This window comes from Sprattus sprattus, assembly GCF_963457725.1.
Source record: "Sprattus sprattus genome assembly, chromosome: 12".
NCBI lineage: Eukaryota > Metazoa > Chordata > Actinopteri > Clupeiformes > Clupeidae > Sprattus > Sprattus sprattus.
The window spans coordinates 26,947,015-26,970,657 of NC_137910.1; the positions used below are offsets into that span (position 1 = coordinate 26,947,015).

A 23,643-nucleotide genomic window follows, 5' to 3' on the forward strand; every position below is an offset into this window, starting at 1 on the left:
AGTTTATCATAGAGGCTCTGGCCTGTTGGAGATGGTGTCAGTGCCTTTATCTTTTCCTCACTACCCTGTCCTTCCACACAGTCAAAGGTGGGATGAATTCACCCCCTTGTTCTGTTAGGACTATGTAATAACGAGGGGGTTGACACTGTATCCGTCCTATGAATGGAATTGCGTAACAGTCATTAGAGTCAGGTCTACCTGATGTCATGCTGGTTAGTGTTTCATTGGTGCCAATAATACTAGTCTACACTTACAGTTAAGCTATGGCCTTGGAATTGAAGTTGAATATTTGTGTAGATAAATGTGTAGTGTTTAATGCAAATCATTTTAATGTGGTCATACACAAGTCATCCTTTGTGTTTACCCACTTGAAATACACACACAGTATATTGAAAAAGTGTTTTTGTTGCAACAGCATTAGTTGCATTGATATTACTAAAGGTAGGATTCCATGGAGTAGGTGTCAGCAAACCACTTTGATTAAAATGGTCTAAATAGCCTACATAGAATTTAACTTTTGTAAACTAATCATGAAATGCAAGTGCGGAACAGATCTGGATGCAAGTCTTGACATTTACTCAGTAAGGTCATATAAATGTAGCTGAGTTCAAAATGAACAGGCCTCGTTGATTTTATGACTGCAGGAAAAGTGATTGATATGTTTTGGTATGTGTAATGGTCATCTCAGTGACCCTCCTGTTTCATCACAGGTCAAGTATGTATAATGCACTGTACTCCTATCCCTCCTTCTCTCTCCAGCCTTGGGCCTGCCTCATGATGCTCATCCTAGATGGCACTGGTGAGCATCCAGGCCTTTCTCCGTCAGGTCTCTGGGCGGTGTACCACTAAAGGTCCCTCCTGCTACCCTCCTTCCCTGAGCCATGGCTCACAAGAAGGAACCTCCCTTCTTCAACAATGACCATCTGGGTGCCGTCCCTTACAAGTTGGCCTTCTATGAGACTATGGAGCTCTTCATAGAGACGCTGACTGGCACCTGCTTTGAGCTGCGCGTCTCCCCCTTTGAGACGGTCATATCTGTGAAGGCAAAGATCCAAAGGCTAGAAGGTACCCACTGCTCAATCTATTTTGCATGTAATGTCTGATGCACTGTAACGACTGTCTGAAACTCTGTCTTATAAGTTGTGTTTTTATGAAGAAAATGTGAAAAATGATTTTTGTCCAGCGGCAGCAATGTACATGTGATTGCATCTTTGGTAACATTAGTTGATGAAATTATATTGACAACGACTTTATTTTGGTCAAACTGTAAGCATCATCACTCCCCCAACAAGGGATTTAGCGATGTTATTTTTCAGGTCAGATGCCCAGAGTTTTCTTAAGAGCCCTCTTCACAGAGTTGCAGTAACATAAAGAGTTGCACTGAATTCCAGAATCCGCTTAAATGAAACAAGTTTTTTATCTGCATGTGTTGGTTTAGCTCAGAGAAAGTTCATGTCATGTTTCATCCTCCATGTGATGAATATAAACAAACAGCCTTTGCGTCTCACATTCATCAGTCTTTGCCCAATGCACCCTCACACAGACAGTGCACAAACCTCTTTATCACCGAGTGCCTGCAGAGAGGCGGCAGCTTAGCCTGGAGCTGTTAAAGCTTCTGCCTCACCTTCTGGAGTTTACCCAGATGCATGTGCATATGAATGCAACACTTGTCACACATGCAGCAACATTTTCTGCTTTTGCCCCAGCACATGTTATGTTGACTCTGTCACTCCTGGCAAACAGACATCAACTAAACTAAACAACAGTCATAGTGTTGAATAGTCAGATGTTTTTAATTGTAACAGCATCAACTAGGCAGATACATGTTAAAGATACTGTACACAGAAGGGTAAGATAATGTCAGATTATTGGACAAATACTTTCCCATTCTGTACATTGATACTGTGATCCATAATGGTCATTGTGGTAACCTGCAATGCAATTTTATTTTTTTGTCAATAGTATTCCTCAACAGCTATGTAGATTATGTAAATTTAGAGGCTTGTGTGTGTACAGCGTAACAAAAAGGATGATTTGGAAGGTAGCAAATTGTCCTTTACACAAATGTAGGCCCTATATTCCAAATACTGCAAATAAAAATGTTACTGGAATAGATTGATAATTGAACCCTTGTGTAATACTTAATCAAATTCCCATTTTTAACCCAAAGAATATTTGAAGCCTTGAGCCAGTGGCTAACCCCAGTGCTTCTGAAGCTGTCCTGAACACTGCCCTTAAGTGCTACCTTAAGCACAGATCTGGGTAGTAGCCAGTCCCTTGTTATCTAAGAAGCCACTGCAGTGTTAAAATAAATGTTAAGTGATTTTGAGCAGTGCACTTGTCTCCAAGGCCCTTGAATGTATGTGTGTAATGCCCTAATAAAATGAAACACTATCAATCACCTCAGAAGAGCTGGCTTCCTTCTGCAAGGGGGGGTGCCTGTGTGGAGAATGAAGTGCCACTGGAAAAAGGGGAGATGTTCAATAGTGGGCTGTTGTCTTAGAGTAATTGCTATTGTTCAAGTGAGCCACTCATGCAGTTACACGTGTTTCATCAGTTTAACACATGAACAGTTCAGAAGAGGAGTGGACGATTAATCTTCCTCCTGGCTTTGGGGAAATCCAGTAATAATCTTATTACTCAGTAACAACTGATGTCTCTGTCTCGCTTCTAAAGCACAGCTTTAATAAAAACCAACAAATAATGGACTCAGGAAGTAATAACAAATAAATTCCCCAAATAAATGGCTGGCCTAAAAAAAGTTCTTCTTTAACTAGAATGAAAATGTAGTTCAAAAGACCCCAGTACAACCGTGTCATTTTTTGAGCCAATTATTTCTCTCTGTAAAGGAGGCACTCTGAAGAGCAACAATAAAGGAAACGGAAGGGAAATGGATGTGAATGGGCTGCTGTGAGAGCCACTTGAAATTCGTCTCCAGTAATTTGTTTGCCATAATGGCTGAGTGAAGGACTTGAATTGTGCTGTTGATTAACAGCGCCTGGCGTGGAAAGGGAAAAGACAGAGCAGAGAGATTGGCCATCAGTAAGTCGGGCGCTAAGTGTTCCTCATCTCGTTTGCCACTGATCCATACCTATTTGTAAACATGCCCCTTGGGCGGGTCCCCGGTACCTTGAACTCTTGCGTGATTGGCAGCTGTGTTTGTAGCTGTGGTACCACACAGCCTATCCTCTGTGCCCTTTCAGATGTGTGGTGGAATAACATGGAGTGTGCCAAAAATACTGGAGTGGGTTTGTCTGAACCACATAAAAGATGTGCTGAACTGGGTCATTGTTATTAACTTTTAATTTTTTTAATTTTTTTCTTAGTTATGTAGAACATGCTGTTGCCTTGATCTCTCTTCTGCAACAGCAGTGGTGAAATATTGAGGTTTATTTAAAAATGCATCTCTCATTTAAGCCTAAATCAATATGAGACAGCTTCAGTGTCTTATTATGACCCTTTAAAGACCTGGCAAGGCCTTGCTGGGGTCACCACTCTATTGAGCCCCACAAAAAGAGCACCTCCTGACCAAGGCGCTCTAATGTAAGCTAATACTTCCAGATAATTATAGCCGCAGCCCATGGCTCTATAGCTGTGGCTGCTGCCTGATGCACCTCCCAGCGTGCGCCAGTGGAAGGAGGCAGAGGGCATGACCAGGCATGCCTCAGAACAATAGTGGAGTGTGAGGTTGCCTTGGCACTGCCCTAGGCCTGCCATTAGCAGAACCCTGCCCACCACTCAGAGCGCTGCCCCATCCACCATTTTAGAATTGTCAACACTTGGACTACCCTTTGTCTATCGTCTATTAAACAGAAAAGGGGGGCTTCTCCTGAAAGGTCTATAGTACTGTGTCCATTGTGTTTCAGATAGAAAACATTGAAATGGGGTACACTTTCTTTCATTTAACGATGCTCATGTCCATTCTTATCAGGTTCTGTTCTGGATGCAGGTGGAACATAAAAGTGCCGTCTCTGTTTTTCTCTGTCAGATTTGTTAGCACCCACCCAGCATGTTGCCTCCCTGTTGCTGTGGAGCCAGACTGACGGCTGCTGGCCGAACTGATTGGGATGCTGCGTGTGTTTGGAATGGGAGGAATCTGTCTCATTTGCTCCCTCCCTACTTCCCCCTGCGTAGGCTTAGCCACTGCTGCTTTCAGCTCACGGCATCCTGCGAGCTTGCAGCATCTCAGTCATGAGTGCTTGGGGCTAATGCTAATGCTGGCTTTGTGTGTCTGCCTGCTCTTGAGGCTCTTGGACTGTAGGGGGAGTGATTATCTTTGGTACAATCCTGCAGGTTGTCTGGCCGGGGCCGTCTGGGAGAGAGAGGAGGAGTGTGAAACTGAACTCCTCAAGCGCCTCATGGCCACAGTGATCCAGACAGATTTTCCTCTGTAATTACTGCTCGTATGTTGGGGTTGTGAGGCTGCCTTGAGGCTGTACTTGTGCTCTAGTTTGTTACCATTTAGTGACTTGGAAAGCTGCATTGAACAGTGATCGTGTCAAACACTATATCACCCTCTACCATAACACCCTATGCATCATATATATATATATATTTATGCTTGCACAATGCACAGACCATTTGCCAGTATTTGTAGTGCTCCTATTATGGTAGAAAGAATTCAGTTATTTTTTTCCTGCAGAATAACATTGGGCTGTTTTATTATTAAACCCATGGTAATTTCCCCCTTCACATCTGTTTGCTTCTTTTTTTTAAGGTATTCCAGTTGCTCAGCAACATTTGATCTGGAACAATCTGGAGCTGGAGGATGAATACTGCCTGCATGATTATAAGTAAGTGACTTGTTGTTTGCTGCAGAGTTTCCTCCTTTTCCCTCCATTTCTTGCCTAATGGTAATGTACTGCGCTTGCCTCTGTGGTGCTGGAAATAGGCCTACATTTAATCTCTAAGGGGCTGAGTTTTCAGATGTCTTGAACAGCAAGCACTACTAAGCTTTTTTCATTTACTGGCTGTGTTTGGACAGTCAGTTGTAACTGGGCTAAGCTACTCCTCATGGATGTAGCCTGTTCAGCATGCTGCTTGCAGATGGTGGATTTGTCATAAATTCTTGTCACCTCATTTTCCACATGAAAGCCCTCTGCTGATATTCGGATGTGACTGTGGGACAGTTCACAATGTGCTTTGAAGTTTAAATGGCAGCAATTTGAGTTGGGGTTGGGAGGAGATGAGTTTGGTTCCTTGGGTGTACTGGGAGCCCTGTTTGAATTCCTAGACGCATACATAAGATTAGCTGGACCGGCTCCTCGGCACCACTGCTGATGCAAGAGTCTGCTCTTGTTTCCTTTTTTTTTTTTTTAAACAGCATTGCAGAAGGCTGTACTCTGAAGTTGGTCCTTGCAATGAGGGGAGGGCCCATCAACACCAGAAGAGGTATGTGAAGTTTGCAGGAGGGTCGATTGAAAAGCGTGATTGTGATGGACTTGTAATTAATCTTCTTACTAACTCAGTGATTGCAGGAAATCTCTCGTTAGTTTCGGTTCAGATGAAGTGACCTTTCAGTCCACTAAACCTTTAGGGATGCTGAGTCTCAGTTCCTCTTGGAGTTTCCAATAAAGAAAGTGGATCTTTTCCAAAAGTGAATTCTGGGCTAAAGAAATAGGGTATCATCTGTGGTATGACACGTCTTTGGAAAAACTCAAACATCGAAATCTCTGTTGTGTGTGTGTGTGTGTGTGTCTGTCTGTGTGTTTGTCTGTCTGTGTGTCTGTGTGCGTGTGTGTGTGTGCAGTGACTGTGGATAACTCACTAAAGGAAATGGCTGAGTACATGGAGGCCAGCCGAGAGGAAGTGTGGGAGAAGGCCCTGCCCAATAAACAGGTCACCTTCCTGGTGTATCGTGAGGGAGACCAGCTCAACTTCTTCAGGGTGGTGGATCGAGGAGATGGCACGCTTACCCCAGTGTCGGAGTCCATAAGGTTGGCATCACTATCCTTCCAGTTAAAAGTAATAAGGTGAATGGCACCTGGTGGAAATACTTCCCATGAAGTTCCTAGCCTGGAGGCTATTATGCATTGCCATCATCTCTCTGACCTTGACAGTATGTTTTTGTATTTAAAAAAATCGAATGAAACTGTCACCTCGAGGCACTCTGAATCTGAACAGTACTGTACAGAGGTTGGCGTGTAAGGACCTGTTCTACATAGCACTGGCGAGCCACAGTGCACATGTAGTGTCCATGTGATGAAGCTCGCGTCAGCATTGAGCTTAAAAAACAGGGCGAAGCTAAAAGGTTGGCAGGTTGATGGGGAAATGAACATGATCTATAGCAGAGAAGAATCTGTAAAGGGGGCCCATACATAAAGAGCTAACTGACTGTCAGACATCTCCAGTCAGCCAAGCAGTCTTGCGCAGTGCCTCAGTATGTGTTATAAAAGCAACCTGTTCAATGATATCCCAAGACCACAGGACTCTCACTTCCTCCTCCGCTGTTTCATATCCACGCCCGTGTTGTTTCCACGAGCTGCTCTGCTGAAGGCCACATTTGCAGAGTCACTGCTCTGGCTCTTCTGAAACTGAGCCTTTGTTGTGCGTTATGCTGTCTTCCAGATAAGAGCCAAATCAGGAAGATCACAGCAACAGAAATAAATGTTGATGTGAACGTGAATGTAAAATGTGAACAGTGCCATCACTAGGGCTTAGGTTTTAAAATCTGAATCCCTCAGAGTTTTGCTTTATAACAATTTAAAGCCATTTCCCTTTGCTTTTTTATGTGTTGGACATGAAATGTTTACCTCATTCATTGCAGCATGTGAAACCTGAGACCTTAGCAGTGATAAGTGCTGGAGGAATTTCAAAAATGTCAGAGTCCTCCTGAGGCTTTTAAGGGTTTCAATCAGTTCTCAGGCAAGTGTTTGCATGACTTGTTTCAGTGGTGGCTCTGTGTACAACGTGTACGCAGAAGAAGAGGAGGAGGAGGAGGAGGCCGACGGCTTGGTCATGGGTCAGCAGGCCATGGAGAACTCCATCACCATGACCAAGATGAAGCTCCTGAAAGCCAAGATGGAGAACATGAACCTCAGTAAAAAGGTGCAAGGCTGCCTGAGCTAGAGCTGATGGCATATTCTGTACTTCACTTCTGTTTCTTTGAGTCGTTAGTTTCTTTTGACTATGTACTGTCAGGCCTCAGTCTAAACATAATGATTTAGATGTTGGAGGCTCTTATCAGGATAGTTGTTGGATGGCAACCGCATGAAGCACTTGCACCAGATAAAAAAAACACTAATCTTGTCACTTGTTTGGAACTCCACACTTCTTATTAAATTTGCTACAAGAAACAATTCAGAAGGTACAGATGCTACCGTCTAGCCACTGGGCAGAGTCTCAGCCCCGCTCTCTGCTACCACCTGGGCACTAGAGTAATGAATACCAGATCAGACACCGTGGTTGAATTACGTGGTCATCCCTAATTCTGAGGAATGGATGCCTGTGATGCCTCTTCACTCCCCTGGTGTCTGATCCAGGATCAGCAATTGAGGAAATAGTTCACTAGAGTTCACTAGAGAGTAAATGTAATGCTTTGTACATTGTTGTGGGCTTTACCTGATAATACACCATGCTGTATAGGACATATTGTATAGTATTAGTATTCACATATGGATCATACCAAAAGTGATACTACAGTCAAAATGCATTGAAAAGTGTGAGACTTGAGCTGCCTGGTGACGGGTATTCATTTGATTGTGCCACTGTTGATAGCGTGCTTCTTTTGACTTAGTTCCTCTAATCCTTGTGTTGGCTTGTGTAATGTGTGTCTGCTTTCTGTGTCTCTAACCTCCACCCACAGCCCAAAAAGAGCGCTAAGCTGAAGCCCCGGCCACCTGTCGGGCCACGGGCCTGCAGCACCTCCATCACGCCTGGCCGTCATCACCGCCTCTTCAGGGTCCATCCTCAGGGTGGCGTACCGCACGCCGCCACAACGCATCTACCTCCAATCGAAGATCAGCAGCAACCCTCGGACCCCGCCCCTTCCTCTTCCTACTCTGCTGATGGCTACGCCCACATGCCTCTGTCCTCCTTCCCTGACCGTGCCTCTACTGGCCAGGCCCCCCCTCTCTTCGCCCGCTCCAACTGTTACATGCTTCAGGGGGAGAAGCCCCCCGTGTGGGAGTACCCTGGCAGTAAAGTCTGGCCCCCTTCCAAAGTGTCAAGGCTGGACGTGGGCAGCTCTAAGCTGGGGACTGGTAGTGTGTACCCCCCTTTGTCCCTGTTCCCCAGAAGGGCGCAGCCTGACCGCTCCATGGACGCTTCGGACCTCAAGGGCAGCAGGATGGCACTTCTTAACGAGATGGCTTTGCCCGAGAAGCAAACACTGCTCCCCCTGAGCGACCTTCTCCAGGAGCCACTCAGCCTGGACCTGCCAGTGCAGAAGGAGGGCACCCTGGACCCACTGGGGACGGGGGCGGAGCAGCTCCCCGCTGCCCCCTTACTCGCACAGGCCGTGGGCTCCACGTGGGGCGAGCACGTGTCCGACGGGGCCCGTCTGAGCGCACTGCACCTCCCCACGGAGCCTTCGTCCTCCTCCTCCCCGTCCAGCCACCGCCTCCTGCAGCCTTTCGACTTCACAGGAGCCTCCCTGCGGCCCAGCCCGCCGCACCGCCGGCTGGTACCCGACGACCGCAGCAACCCCCTCAGCTCCCCCTTGCCCCCGCACACCCCATCCCCTGCTGCCCAGTTTGTCGGCCCCAATATGGACGTGCACGGCAAACGCCCAAGTGTCCTCTCCCGGAGCGAGGCCAGGGACATCACCAAGATGGCCAACAAGGCCAGCAAAGAGTCGCTGGGCTCGGTGAGCAGTGCTGAGCTACTGGCCTCCCTGGCACGGCGGGGTGGCGGCCGGGAGGGGCCCTCTCTGCCATCGGGGCCCCGTGTGCTGGAGAGGCTGGAGAGGATCTGTGGCCCCGACCACCAGCTGCAGGCGCGCCTCCAGGCCAGTCTGCAGGAGCTACACCAGGACCTCCTGAAGCGGATCTGCCCCCCGCAAGGACCAGCCGCCTCCCACACGGTGAGACCAGCAGGGGAAGGGGGGATACACCTGCTCAGAAGGAGGTCTTGTTTTTGTGTGGATCTTCTAGTGTGTCACAATCTGAATTAGACACGGGGCTCCCTCATGTGCACTGGTTGAATGGGGACCAACAGAGGTGATGTGTGCCAACTATACAGTGACCGTTAAGCTCCAAATGAACATTTCACTGTTTCCTACAGACCAACATGAAAATAAAAGAAGCCCTGGCCTTGTAAATAATAGGTTACTCATTTTTACAGTTTGCACTCTCCAGAGCCCATCTTTGTTTCCCCTCTGTAATATATGCCTATATGCTCATTTTGCTTTGGCGGGATTGATTTCCTTACCCCTCGTTGCTTAACTTTACTGATAATTGGCACACAGTGTGCACATCATCATGCCTGCCCGTGAGTGGACAAGTTGAACTTAGAATCTGATGGGAACACACCAAACCTAATCAGTGCTCTATCGAAATATAAATTAATGAAATGAAATGTTAGTACCAGAGAAATGCAACCATTGTTGAAACCTGGTGAAATCATTTAGGATGTAATAGGTTGTACTATCATAGGATGGATCATATCATGTCCAAAGACATCCTGAGGTCTCTTTATCTCACTTCAGTCATCTTCAAATGATAAAGATGTAAACAAGGATGTGAAAATCTTGACTTGATTTGCTTGAGTGAGCATTTTTTTTGTTCTTTAACATTCTTCCTCATACACATTTTATTTCAGTCCACTAACGGCCTGGGTGTATCAGGACCCTCAAGTTCCGTACGGAGATTAGGTGAGTCCTGGTTCCAGTGCACTATTTCTGCTCACACCACAGAACCAAACACGGATAGAATACTGTATATCTAAGAAAACATAGTCTCCTGCATGACCGAATGTGGTTGGTAAATATCTGAAAAAGTTCTCTGGTCTTCTGTGTGAAAACACCATATCCCAGCTCCACATTCCGTGATGGGCCTAGTCAGTGTCTATTGTCTGTGGAAGACAAGCCTCCAATATTATTACAGGAATATATGTGATGAAATGTACTGGTAACAGACTTTCAGTGTGGTTCAAGGTGTCTTGTGTTTCCTCTTCGTGGCAAGAGAGAAGTGGGAGTCCACCTCTAGTTCAAATTCAAGTATTTATTTGTCATATACACAGAAAAACAGAGTCAGACTGGGCATTGAAATTCTTGGGACAAGACACCGCACAACAACCTACCATAGCATAACATAAAATAACATAACATAACATATAAGTACTCTGAACATAAATTCCACATATAATAAATATACAAAATAAATATAAATATTTTGTGTACTCTACAGTCCTGATTTAATGATGCTTTGTCTCTCTTTTTTATATCGAATCTCACAGGTCCAGAACCTGAAAATGTAGTAATGTAGTGTACATTTTTGGGAGGGTTTACAAATCAAACACCTTTTGCAGAGTGGTTGCGTGCAGCAGATGTGCCTCATATTCACCTTGTAGAGCAGCCTAGCTGATAATTGTCCTTGGTGGGATTTGGTGTAGAGTCCTGGCGGGCTGACCTGTAGCAGCCAAGTGTGTGTGCCTGATGAAAGGCTATTGCTGACCTCAGGGTCAAGTGTGTGCCTGATGAAAGGCTATCGCTGACCTCAGGGTCAAGGCGGGAGTGACAGGACAGCAGTGCCCTCTGAGACATAAGCTGATGCATGTTGTATGAGCCATGCAGTGGGCAAGCAGCGCCTTTAAATATTTACACAGAGGAGGGAAACCAGGCAAGAGGAAATGAACACTAGATCTCAAACACACACATAAACACAACACATGTACTCACTCACACACACACACACACACACACACACACACACATTATTCACACATACACACACCAAAGCAAAACTGTGCTGTAAATCTCTAACCTAAAGCTACTGCAGCATAGTTTTATATCCCCTTGTGAAAATGATGTGCATCTCCACACCAGCGTATTCTCATGTTCCACTGCACCTCCGCCTGTCTGTATCTCAGTTGACAATGTATATCAGAACAGATAGCCCGCTAGGACACAGAAATTCAATCTCATGGCTCAGTGCCACTCACAGCGCTTCCCTTACCCATCCCGTCACCCCACGAGCCTTATTAGTTTGTTTGGTGCTCTCTCACCTCGGTCTTTCCCTTGCTCTCTCCCTCCAATATCTTTAGAATTTGATAAACCATCGTGTCTACAGAAGATGCTGCAGGCTGTTTACCTGTGAACAGTTGCAGAAGTGTCTGTAGTTTTAACCAGCTGAAAGTAATGTGTATTTGATTGTGAAGAGTAGTCATATTCTGCCCTGGGACTATTGGTGGAGGCTGTGTTCTTTAGTATTGATAGCTGGTTGTGTTTGTTCCAAGAGAAGTTTGAAATGTTAATGGCATTTCATTTATTTCCTAATGTGCCATTTCAGGCCCTCCAACATATCACCTTCCACCAGTGAAGCCTCCCCTCAGCTCCAAGAAGAAGAGCTCAAAGCACTGCTTCTTTTGTGGAAAGAAAACGGGGCTAGCCACCAGCTATGAGTGCAGGTACAGCAGGCTGTCTGTTTTATTGTTCTCAGTCCCTTGCATTGTTTTAGGATTTCCTAACAACATTTGAGTTTTGATTATGAATGGCATGTTGATTACATTTTCACAAATGTAAAAGGCTAAAATCCCAAAAGAAGATCAGAGATGTAGTTGTGCTCTCAATTTTAGTAAAACATTACTTAAATATAAATAATAGTTGTTGAACTGATTACATTTTCTTTCAATGATTGCTTGTTTCAGACTTGTTCATCCACACATTCACAAACTTTGTGTTCCTTATTGTTTTGATCTCGTAATAGGATGCTGAGCTCTAGTGGCAAGTTTATAGTGTTTGGTTAGTTTTCTGACAATTCTGAATAACCATTGTGGTCCACACTAAATTAAAACAAACCGTTTTGGAAGTGGAAAACATTTTTCACATTTTTTGCCCTAGGTGTGGGAACAACTTCTGTGCCTCGCACCGCTACGCAGAAGCCCATGACTGCACCTATGACTACAAGACTGCCGGTCGGCGTTTTCTGCAGGAGACCAACCCCATTATCAGCGCCCCAAAGCTGCCCAAGATCTGAGCCAATCGACCGTGCCGTTATTAGGAGCCCACAACAAAGGGAAACAAAGAGAAGAGTTATAGCTAGAGAATAATGAACCATTTAAAACAAAGAACATGAACTTTATCACCAATGTGTGCTTTTTCTTCACCGTATTTACGTAAAACTCCAGTATGTACATCTTTTGTTGTTGTATGGAACGTGCTCAAAAGGCAGATCTTAATATGGATGTGCATTTCCAAAGGCTTCTGGAAGCTAAGCTCATTGAACAGTCTGGGTAGCACTACAGAGATACACGATTCTGAAGTTTCGCAGGAAGCCTTTTTTTACTAATAAGACACAGAGAGGCTCAAAGTCAGGGATTGAGCCTCTAGGATGTCAGTCAAACACAAAACCGTTGATGATAGGCTAGACTGAGAAAAGCGGGTGGCTAATGGTAACTTGATTTAGCCTGGCACTGCCATCCAATTAATTTTCACTACATTCATTTTGATTTGAAATGTTCCTTTGGATTTCAGCTGGGCCAGGGATGTTGGCAGTGAGCTTTGATCAAAATGGTACTTTAAATGATCAAATCAGATTGACGCTCTCATAGTAAAAACTAATCTTGTAAGATTTAAATGTGCAGGTCAAGTCAAGACGGTACATAAAACACTCTGGGCGAGAAGGGAGTTTAACCATGATATTTCTTCCCTCAAGAAGGCCTAGGTGACTTTTTGTTCAGGTTTCTACAGATTGATTCATAGAGCATCTCTTAAAATAGATCCAAATACACTCTGCTAAACGTTTCAACAGCAGCCATTTTGTCATAGTCATATTTCAAATTGAAGCACTTCCTCTTACAAACACAGTAGATCACTGTTTGATTAATCAGAAATATGGTTAAGCAAGCTTCTGATAATTGGCAGTGTCTGGACAGTTATCCAAATTGAGCTAAGAGAGTTTAGGTAGCACCAGGCAAACCTTGACTATTGTAGCTGTTGTGAGTGTTCAAATGGACAACAAAAAATAGCACACCCGCTCTAGCGGTTCTCGTCCACTACAATGTGAAAAAACGCTCCAGTGTTTTTCAGCAAAGACAGTAATCACACATTTGGCTTGTAAATAGGTAGTTATTTTAAATTCTGTTTAACATGGTTAAGCTGACAAAATGCACGGCTCCACACATAAATATGAAATAATCTGTTTAAGTTTGTTTCTTAAAATAGGGACTGAAGCTCACCTTTCATGAAACAAGTCTTTGAGAGATGCACTTTAGAAATAATGAATATTTATATCCGTGTTTGACTTTCTGCGTTGGTCTGTGCTGAAGTGTTTTTACGCTGACTGTTTTGATACTGGAGCCTTCACTCTCGATCCCTTCCCTCTGGCCTAGCATATCCACACAGCTGCTCTGGAAGACAAGAGAGAGAATGAAGACAAAGAGGCTGTGCTGCTACGCTCTCTCTGAAATGACCTTGCAAGGTTGTCCTGACTTCACAGAACAAGTATGCAATTTGCAGACTGTACTGTGTTTCATTTAGGTATTTGAAATTGTATGCGCCTATCAGCATACTGCAGCTTTTACAAGGGCATGGTATTTGAGGATGGGGGAAGTTACGCTGGTTGCCATAGTAATTCTGTTTTTCTCTTTATTTTTCTTGCTTTTTTTATTGCACACAAAAGAATCTGCTGTTATCGCTTCAACTTTTTGAGGACTGTTATTATTGAAGGTTTAAATGAATAAAATGTATGTGTTTCCATAGAGATTTGAGTTCTGTCCCAGGAATCTCATTGAATTGAGTGTATGAATTAAGTGACTTGAAAAATTCAGCCTGCCAACAGAGGAATCAGTTTTTTAGTATCATCACTTGAGAATGGATATTGGAATCGAATATTAATATACGTAGTACAAGCATTTTTATGTGTGTGATCATCTACAGTAAAAACATACTAATTAGTTCATACCTTAGTTCACTAGGGAGATGTGATGGGTGTGAGAGAATAACCTCTTTGCCCTGTCTGCTTATATAATCTTATTTCGAATCAATCAATGCTGGGACAGGTTGTTGAATCCACTTTCAGGAAGATAGCAGCCATTTTGGACAAAACCATATTTGTAATTATTCTCTTTGAAAACCAAAAAGAATCAGGCACAATTGGATTGAAGTATTGCATTCCATTCGAACACTGAGGGCTACCTTATGTGTGTGTTTAATGCGGTGCAGGATCCTTGATAGGCTCAATGACATAAATGTACTGTGTGTGTGAAGTTCTTATATTGTGGCTACTTATAGGACTTTGGCCCTCAAATTCCTCCTACTTCCTGAGCACTTGTGATACACGAGGGTGATCACCATTGCACCGGTCACACCTTTGGTTGGGTGATAGTGACGGTTACTGAGAAATTCTCAACAGGTTTTTCTTGATTGAACACACAAAAAGGCCACTGGCTTCACTGCACAATGAATGGTATGCAGTGGTGAGCCTCCCACTGTTTTATCCCACAGGTGGGAAGATTATTTTCTGCTCGCTGATTTGCCTGCGTCAAGGTGTCTGAAATGGCACTGCCTATTACGTTCTCTTTAACACTAGGCTCGTATAACATTTTGTATGCGGGTGGAATCGAGTTTATCACCCAAACTGTTGTTGTGGTTTGAACGGATCACTACCAGGACAACAACTGACCCAGGATGTTTACATTTTATAAAGATCCGACTGTAGCAATTGGAAAGAGATCTTTGCAGATTATGAAATCATGAAATTAATCCAAGTTTGAGTCATACTTACCTTGAAGTGGTTTGAGTCTTATGAACTTATCAGGCCAGCAAATTTCCCTCACTTGAGAGAAACCGATAATTCATCATCAGTTTGCAAGCTGTGGAACGTGATAAAAAAAAATAAGATAAAATAATTATATTTAGCATTGCCTCATAACAAACTGATGTATCAACTGGGACAGATCATAGCATGTCAGAACACACAGTGATCAAGTATAACTTGCTTGACCAGTTCCTCTCAGGAGGATTAGGGTGAAATGAAACCAACATAAGTGTGGCTTCACACACAAACACACGTCAATTAAAACCCCAAAAGAGATCTGATCCTAATCTACCGTGGCTCTGATGGATCTGGTCAAGACCACTCAGATCCCCCCAGCAAACAGCTCCTTTACCCGATGAACCCGCCCGCCTCATAGCTGCAGACCAGACTGATACAACACTGTGGCTGAACTATGTCGCCACATCCTGTCAACAAACCGGCATCTCTTCTATTATACTGTTGCCGCACGTATGTACAATGGATGCATTACAAGCTGTGAACTTGGGCATGCAGCAGGTTCCCTGTTTGGGATTATAAAGCACTTTTTGTTTGTTATGCATCAAGCATGTGCACTTTCAAAACCCTGACACGTTGGCTGGACCACTTGCCACTTTCAAATAAGCACCCACACATCTCAGACTGCACAGAGAGGCTGTTGTCCTCAACAAGTGAGTGAGACCAGAACGGGGAATAGCAAATCAAGCAGGGTACAATGACGGGTCTATAGAGTTTCAAAAATGTGGAGACGATTCTTTGAATTAAGCTGTTTATAAAAGCCTCCATTGCAAGGAGACTACGTTCGTTGGTGAGACAAAAACGGATTACGTCAGACCAATTTAACTGGCAGGTCCGCATTTATGCAATATTGAGAACATGACTCTGAAGCAGTCCTATGTTATCATCGTTATTCGGTATTTTATATGACGTTTAGGTTTGTATTGGTTTTATTTTATCATTAAATGTCAAGGTATTTGAGCTTTGAAAAAAACAAATTAAGTCCATCAGACACTAGGCTAACTGTTTAGCCTACAACATCTATCTGTCTATCTATCCCATTCGGATCTAATGTCTTTAAGAAGACTGAAGAAGCACTTAAACCGAGTCCCGTAGAACGCCTTGTGATGCGCATGCCCTTTTCAATTTATCCTCTTTTTTCACCCCACTGCATTTTTACCCCCACTAACGCGGAAGTCTGTGGCGCATAGGCTACAATCAAATGGGGACTATGAAATAAACAAAACACCGCCAGTAGTCTGGAAAATAAGCAAGGGGTGAGTAATCCTGAGAAGAGTATCTCGCATGATTTCACATTTGGCTGGTGTCATTTCACTATCTTAATGCTACAGGGTGACGGATTGGTAGTTTAATAATAGGATTCTAGCCCAGACGTTACCACTTTTGTCCTGAACCAGAATTAATTGTCAGCCGCGGCATGGCAATGCATGGAAGTCAAAATTAATTTAGAATACTAACATTTGGCCATTAAATAGAATCATTAGTGAAACTTCAAAGGTGTCTTTTTAAATGTTCTATTAATGTTATGACTAGGTCGCTTATGTGTGTAGTCTCAGCCCAAGATTTGGAAACACTGCTGTAGCCTTTGATTTGGGCTGCGTTGGTTGTATTCAATTATACAAAGTCTTCATTGTGAAAATAATGTAGTGACACTGTGAGATTCACCGTATATAGCAGTGTATACGATGTAGCCTCTGTCCGTCGCAACAATGTGGCAGAAAGGTATGCTACCCTGCATGAATGTGCAGCCGCTCGCTGAGCTATCAGAATGATTGATGCAGGGTCTTTTGTTTAAGGCTACTGTTCATACGGGTCTGACGTGATACGACGTGGCAGCCAAAATAATCTCAATCTAGATTTTTGTCTGCTTTCGATATTGGATACATGTCCCACCCTTGTAGAGTTAGCTGTTGAACGAGGAGCGTCTATTGAAGACAATGACCCAGCACCGTCAGGTATAAGCGATTCGGTTGACTGCAGTCATCCCTATTCTGATTTCCACGGATTGGATTCTAACGCAAGTAAGCAGACTATTAATTTAACGCTATAAACGACCCTGCTTTATGAGGAAGCCACTTGCCCTTATTAGAATGTACAATAATATGGTAAAAATTCATATTTCTAGAAATAAATATGTATCCGATGATTATGTCTGCTTTCAATCGCTTTCATTTTCATGTTGTTGCTTTTATTTCAATGGGTGTTTTCGCAAGTAAGGACACTTTAGGCTTGGCAGATTGCATGACAATGAACCGCAATGGAGTTGAATTTTAACCGTCAGCCATAATACGAAATGATCATAACCACACCAATTTCCACTTGGTTTTCAAATTCAACGTCAACAAACAAACATTTTGTATTGATTTTTCTGAAATTGTCCACTGTTTTCTTCACATAGGCTACAATTAATTTTAGTTTTGCATTTATGTAATTCAAAATGGATCCTGATCAGATTTAATTAGAATAGATAGTCAGTCATAACCTTATGATATGAAATGTACCACAGACATGTTCGCTGTTTTGAACGTTGGCAGAACGCAGGGCCTTATACTTTTGTGGCACAACTTCTAATGTATTTGAATTCAGTCCAAGTAGGCTATACATTACACCAGACATTTGTAGTTGGGCAGTTTTCATTTCATCTTAAACTTTGGTCAGTCTAATGATTCCTGAAGACGGCAGAGACCTACATGAAAAAAATAACAATACAATGCAGAATGAACAATATCTATTTAAGAAACCATCTGTATAGACCAGTGTTGGTGTAGGCCTGCACTACTGACACAGGAAGAATATTCAAGGGTGAGTTCTCTATTATAATCCTACACACTTTTTATCAGATTTGACTCATTTCTCCTGACCTACCTTTAGCACTCGGTTCTGTGTGTGCACTCAAAAGATTGTTGTGGTAGTACACACTTCTGGCTCTGTAAATGGGACCGAGCCATACACTATTCCAATCCATCAACAAGGATGGGTGCTCGTTGCTTCAGGAGCACGAGAGGAAAAGGTGTATTTGATCAATATGACCTGTAGATTATGCTAATCTAGTCCATTCCATCTAGAATTCCCTAGAAATGTGATGGTAGCACTGTTAACAGTCTTGACATGTCAAATGTTCATATCGCCTACATACATAGGCCTACACAAACACATGTACGCACACATAAATACATATCTCCAGAAGGAGGCATAAAACCACATTCATAGTTACATAGATTATAAATGGAAAGTAAATTAGTCCTGAAAGAGGTATAAAGCAGAGAATAATGTAAGATTGACTGTTCCTCTAGCAGCACCACAGGCAAACGTACTGGCCAGTGCATTCTTTAACAGAGTCAATCTCAGGGAAGCAATTTGTGCAGGTTGACACAAGTATCAGTATTTAAATTAGGTTCCTGGATTCCATGAAGTTGCAAGCGGTTAACATGAGGTTTTTTTGTGGGTCTAGTCATTTCAATTATTTGAGGTTGTATTCTGTCTGGCTGAAGGTAGTCAAAGAATGGAGGCATGTCATCAGAGGAAAACATAAAACCTCAGTCCTTGTCCAGGGAGCGTCTCAGAGGCACATGATGCCAGTGAAGCCACTGCAAACATCTCAACAAGGACAACTAAACAATGGATTCAGACTGGAATTTTGGATCTGCATGCGAAGTATGTCATGTCTTTCATGCAGATTCATCCGCTGGCTGGAACGGCAGACAGTCAGGTCTGATGTTGTTCTGTTCCACAGTCCGCTACAGACATGAGATATCAGCATTTGCCTGTGCCACTTAGTGGCAAACAGATTTTGTCTTGTCTCAGCAGGATTCATGGTATGTAGGCAGTGAGAAGGTAGGATGGATCTGTCAGTGTTTTCGAAGGCAGTCCATGTATGGAATATGGGTCAAATATGTATCTCAATCTTCTTGAGAATGTTGTAACTGTAGCTCAGTGAACATCTTTTTGACTGATGACTTTGTCAAAAATCTCCCGCACATCATTCATTTATTCGTCACTCTTTTATCATTTATCACCAATTCTTTTTATGCTGGAGTTTGACTAAAGCAAAGCTAATAGCCAGGCCCTGCATTGCTCCTTTGAATATTGTCCATCCCTACACTTCCACAAGCAGGTCAAGACATTTTAACAATACCATTTTTGTTGCACCATTGAAATGCATGAGATTGAGACCGGATAATCGTAAAGATTCTATCTGATGAGATTGTGCTGTCATGCATCTTCAGGTGGTTCATTGTGATCTTGTGAGGATGAGTACACAGACACTTTACATTCCCTGTCTATTTCCTGAGTGGACCTGAGGAGGCCAGTATGCTGCTCAGAAGGGAAGGACAGCTCCCTATCACGTGACATGAGCCCTAAAATGCTGCACTGTACACCAGGATGTCCTCACTTTCATCACCTCTCCCCTCAGTCTATTTGTAGTAACTGTCGTCAAATATTGTACATTGTGATGCAGATTTATGTAGTGTAGTATCATGATATATTGCACAACAATACCTTCATCTCTGAACCATGATGTTATTGACTGTTTGAAAATTGATATGGCGAATATGTGATATCTATCACTTTATATTATGTTATTATTATATAGTGACATGTAACCTTTTCAGAATACAGAGTTTACCTGACTTTATTTCAGACTAAGGAATTTCAGTTCAGTTCAATCAACTAATAAGGTGTGATATTGCTTTTCTTATCCATAACCCTTACCCACAAGTTCAACGGGTATGGAAATATAATTCTATGTCATCCTCCCACACACAGAGTATGATGCTTAGAAATCACTTAATGAAAAGGTCATTTTAATTTTCGGAAATGATTATGTTCTTTAATTCTGGTCCTCACCTTCAGTCAGTGCAACATCAGACTTCCCAGTCTTAACTTGAATTCTGCTTTTGTAACTTTACTTGGAAACAGGAAGATAACTTCTCCATTAATTGAAAAACACAGATGCATCACCTGTGACTGGTTGCCGTGCATGAAAGGAAGTTAAATCAAGCCATGAGTGTCAGTCATAGACTAATCATGTCTTCCAGGATAAGTCTCTTGGTGACTGTGCATCGCACATGTCACTGAATGCTTATTACAGACCTTTCAGCCATATGCATGCTTTCACCAAGTCTCTTTAGTGTATATACAAAACAGTTCTCTTTGTAGAGACCAGTGAGGTGTTGTCTACAGATAGAGTGCTCTGTTTGCTCCTGCATCAGTGACGGCAGAGTCTGTTGTGTATGTTTATTGCTCAGTCAAGCAAATGGGACAGGCCAGATAGAGCTTCAGAGGGAAGTGCTGCCTCAGCTGGAGCCAGTGGAGAGTGATGCATGACCACTGATAAAGATGTTCAGGGCGGCACCATTACTGTCGTCGTCTTCGCAGGGCCTTGAATGATGTAAAATATATGGGGGAAAGTATGTGTGTGCAGTTTGGCCAGACAGTGTCTTACCAATCAAAGGTAAAGGATAGGGGAGAGTGAATGTTACCTTTGGCTGTCTTAGTGGTGCTGCTGTCAGTGCTTTTAGGAGATGCAGTAATCTGTGTTGAAATTCTAATTCTATTCCAGAACTATGTGTTTCTACTGTGGAGCATATTCTGTAATGATTCTACTGGTGACCATGTGCCTGTTATATTGAACACATGGTCCTTCTGTTAGGATGTAAGAAGAGAAGCTAAGCTCGGTATATTGTTGGAATAGCACCATTCTTATCTTGGGCTGCAGATGTTCTGCGCTAAACTGTACACAGCCTTCCAGAACTCGCTTTGTTTATGCAAGGTGCACTGACCTTTAGATCGTCTTTCTCATGTATTAACTGAATTAGAGTAGACGTCAGGTTTAAAGGCATAACAATGTTTTGCAGGGCAATTTCAAGCTTTCTATCAGTGACACCTAAATGGCTTTCTTTTATAGGACACACAAATCCAAGTATGGCACTCTAAGGTTAAAGCTCTCCACTATATGGTATAATTGTGTTAATTTTGAGACATTACAGTAAGTTATACTATGTCCTGCATTACATGTCCAGTGTTTTATGGCATTACAGAGCAACTACATACTGTCTGAGGGAGTTGTGTGAAGTTTGTGATATAATGTTTTTAGTGTAATGCTTTTCATTTGAAAATATACGTACATCCATTACTTATTAGGACTGTTTGCATGTAACAGCCGACAAAATGTAGAAGTAATAATCATTTGTGTATCAGACAAAGCGAGTATCAACTGCAGGCAATGTGAGCTGAAATGCAATGGTCATTTTGGATAAATTACTCTATTCAGCTTATGATTTATTGCCACATGTGAGACCTGCACACTATGGCTCATATGGCTCATATGGCATTGCCCTCATGGTCTCATGGTTTCAGGGTCCTCAAACCCCTCCTGTGAGTGCTTATGTTTTTCAGTTTCCTCACAGGTGCACTATGTGACTAGTAGAGGTTGACAGGAGCTAAAAAACCAACAGCTAAGAACTCATCCTCGTCCCCCAGACTTCTGCCCCAAACCACCCCTCCTTCCTTGATGTTGAGCTTTAATAAAGTGTCCTGTGTACACCAAACTGATTGACAGGTGTGTGAGGTACCTGGGTCTGAGCAGAAGAATGTATAATTTACCATCTCAAAAAACTATTATTAGCCTACCTCATCTTTTAGCTAGCCCCTTCAGTGCCGTGCTAAACATCGATGAAGTAAACATATCTAATGACTACTGCAAAGGGATGAAATTAAAAGCCATCCAATTGACATTTACCAGATTGCTGCTTCAACTGCTTAGATCCTTGTTTGAAGCAAGCTGTTTAAAGCTTAGCACCAACATATTTCTGAGAGGAAAGGGTTCAGATACACTCCCCTGTGAACTACCAACCTTGAATGTTCAGCCCTCTCTGAGACCTGATGTGAGTAGGAACTGTCATTTAATGATGTTTGCTAGTTTCAGACGAAAGCATGAGAAGTGAAAGCATTGCCCAGGCTCTTGTAAACCCCCACTGTAATAGTTGTGGTGCTGATTGAAAGTGTCACACTGGCGGTGGTGCCTTGCTGCGTGGATGCTTCTGGTAATAAAGTTCAGAGAGCTGATTAATCCAAATGAAATTGGAGGGCCCAAGCAGCGTTGATCAAGTGTGGCTGACTGAGTCAAAGTCCAATCATGCTGTTGCCAGGCAGATGGCGGTGGGGACTGATATGCCATCTCTGTCTGTTTGCAGAGGCCAGCAGTCATGCTTAATTTTCTCACCCTAGCTGGGATTGCCTCTGTGGAGCCGGCTTCATTATTACCTCAAAAGTAAGCATACTTTGCCGATGTCTATCAGGTGAAAATCTTCGTACACTAAGCCCATATTGATCTGCCCTCGGTGCTCTTGTTTTTCCTGTCAACAGTCCCCTCCTCCACTTCCTCGGGTTCCATAGCAACAGAGCATAATTCGAGGTCATGGAACAGAAAGATTTTGTTCCCGTATATGATGGGAAATCAATGATCTTGCTCGATGCCTTGCTCACTATAGAAACAATAAAAAGTCCTATGTTCTTCAATATTGAATTCTACGGGGTCAGTGTTGTGAAATCATGTCGTAAGATCACAAGCCTTTGAATGTCTTTTAAAATAGTTCTACATTTTTTTTTTAAAGAAAATGGACTGAGTTGCTTGGAAACAGTGAGTTACATTTTTGATAGCCCTTGTGTTTCATGCCTCATGGTCCTGTGTGGTTTCAGCTTCTCTCTTGCTGATATGAGACGTGTTGTTTTGCTGATAGGCTGGCAGTTTCCTTCTGCTCTCAGTCTTCTGGCCCTGTCATTTTGCTCTGCTGGCAAAATCTGTAATCAGCTGCCACACTACCCTGTATCCTGTCTGAGGAGTTATGGCTCGACAGTCAGGAGAATAGAGGAAACACATCTTTGAATATCCTGTCAGAGGTTAGAATCAACTCCCTGGATCTCTGGCTGTCTGCTTACATGTGCATTTTTTAATGTCCACAATTTAAATGTAAGCCAAATATCAGTGAGCCTTTCAAACAATCCGTGAATGTGCTGTATATGGTTCAAAACAGGCTGTGTCAAGGAAAGAAGTCAAGCAGAGAAGAGAAGTCCTGTTCTCTTTCATGTTATATGAGCTCAGACTCAGACAGAGATCAGTAGCGCTCTTGAAGCATTGAAACATTTCATTACAGAGAAATGTTTTACTTTTGACTCGCATCTTAATGAACCTGCTATGGCCATGAGTGGATTTTATTTGTGTCTTTTAGTCACTTGTCTGCTAATTTTCCGAGGCCTTCAGAATCTAGGACAGTGTGTTATCCATAAAACTGGTTCCCTTCCCTTCTATGATGAGTCTCTGTGATAGAAGGAATCACACTCTGTAATGCTGCTAAACAACAGCTGTTTTACTACCAGATATTTATAGCTACATATTAGAGATTCACTACCAGGTAGGACAGCCAGAAAATCAGATGTTATCATCAGTATCATGGTCATTTAAAACATCAATGTCTTCCTTCTACATGGTTCGCCATTATCTGCAATTCAAATGTTTTGTCGTAAATCTGGAATGAAAAGCATGCCTTGCTGGTTAGTTTCACTGAGCTGTCACAAGAAAAGCACGTCATGTTCATTACAGTGGTCAGTTTTAGTAGCTCCCAATGCACTTTTTCATCTCAGAGAAAAAACACCCTGGAATTTAATTTGTAAACATTAAGATGTGGCTTGACAGAGATATTATCCATGGGGA

At 42.9% G+C, this 23,643-nt stretch overlaps 2 protein-coding genes across 3 annotated transcripts in view; both read left to right on the forward strand.

Annotated features, from left to right (window-relative positions):
* Positions 1-881: 881 nt before the first annotated feature.
* On the forward strand, positions 882-12,134 carry zfand4 (zinc finger, AN1-type domain 4; the record flags this gene model as incomplete). Its single annotated transcript, XM_080848502.1, has 9 exons — positions 882-1,065; positions 4,718-4,793; positions 5,324-5,391; positions 5,750-5,936; positions 6,891-7,047; positions 7,805-9,022; positions 9,760-9,811; positions 11,448-11,565; positions 11,999-12,134. The coding sequence occupies 9 exons, from the start codon at positions 882-884 to the stop codon at positions 12,132-12,134; spliced, it is 2,196 nt and encodes a 731-aa protein (XP_080704628.1).
* A 3,971-nt stretch (positions 12,135-16,105) lies between these two features.
* marchf8 (membrane-associated ring finger (C3HC4) 8) overlaps positions 16,106-23,643 on the forward strand; it is a 59,964-nt gene continuing 52,426 nt past the window's right edge. Inside the window, exon 1 of one of the 2 annotated variants that reach the window (XM_080849281.1) lies at positions 16,106-16,186. The gene's annotated coding sequence lies outside the window, so the exon portion shown is untranslated. Of the gene's footprint in view, positions 16,187-16,844; positions 16,952-23,643 lie in introns of those variants that run through there. The other variant, XM_080849280.1, reaches the window with a different exon arrangement.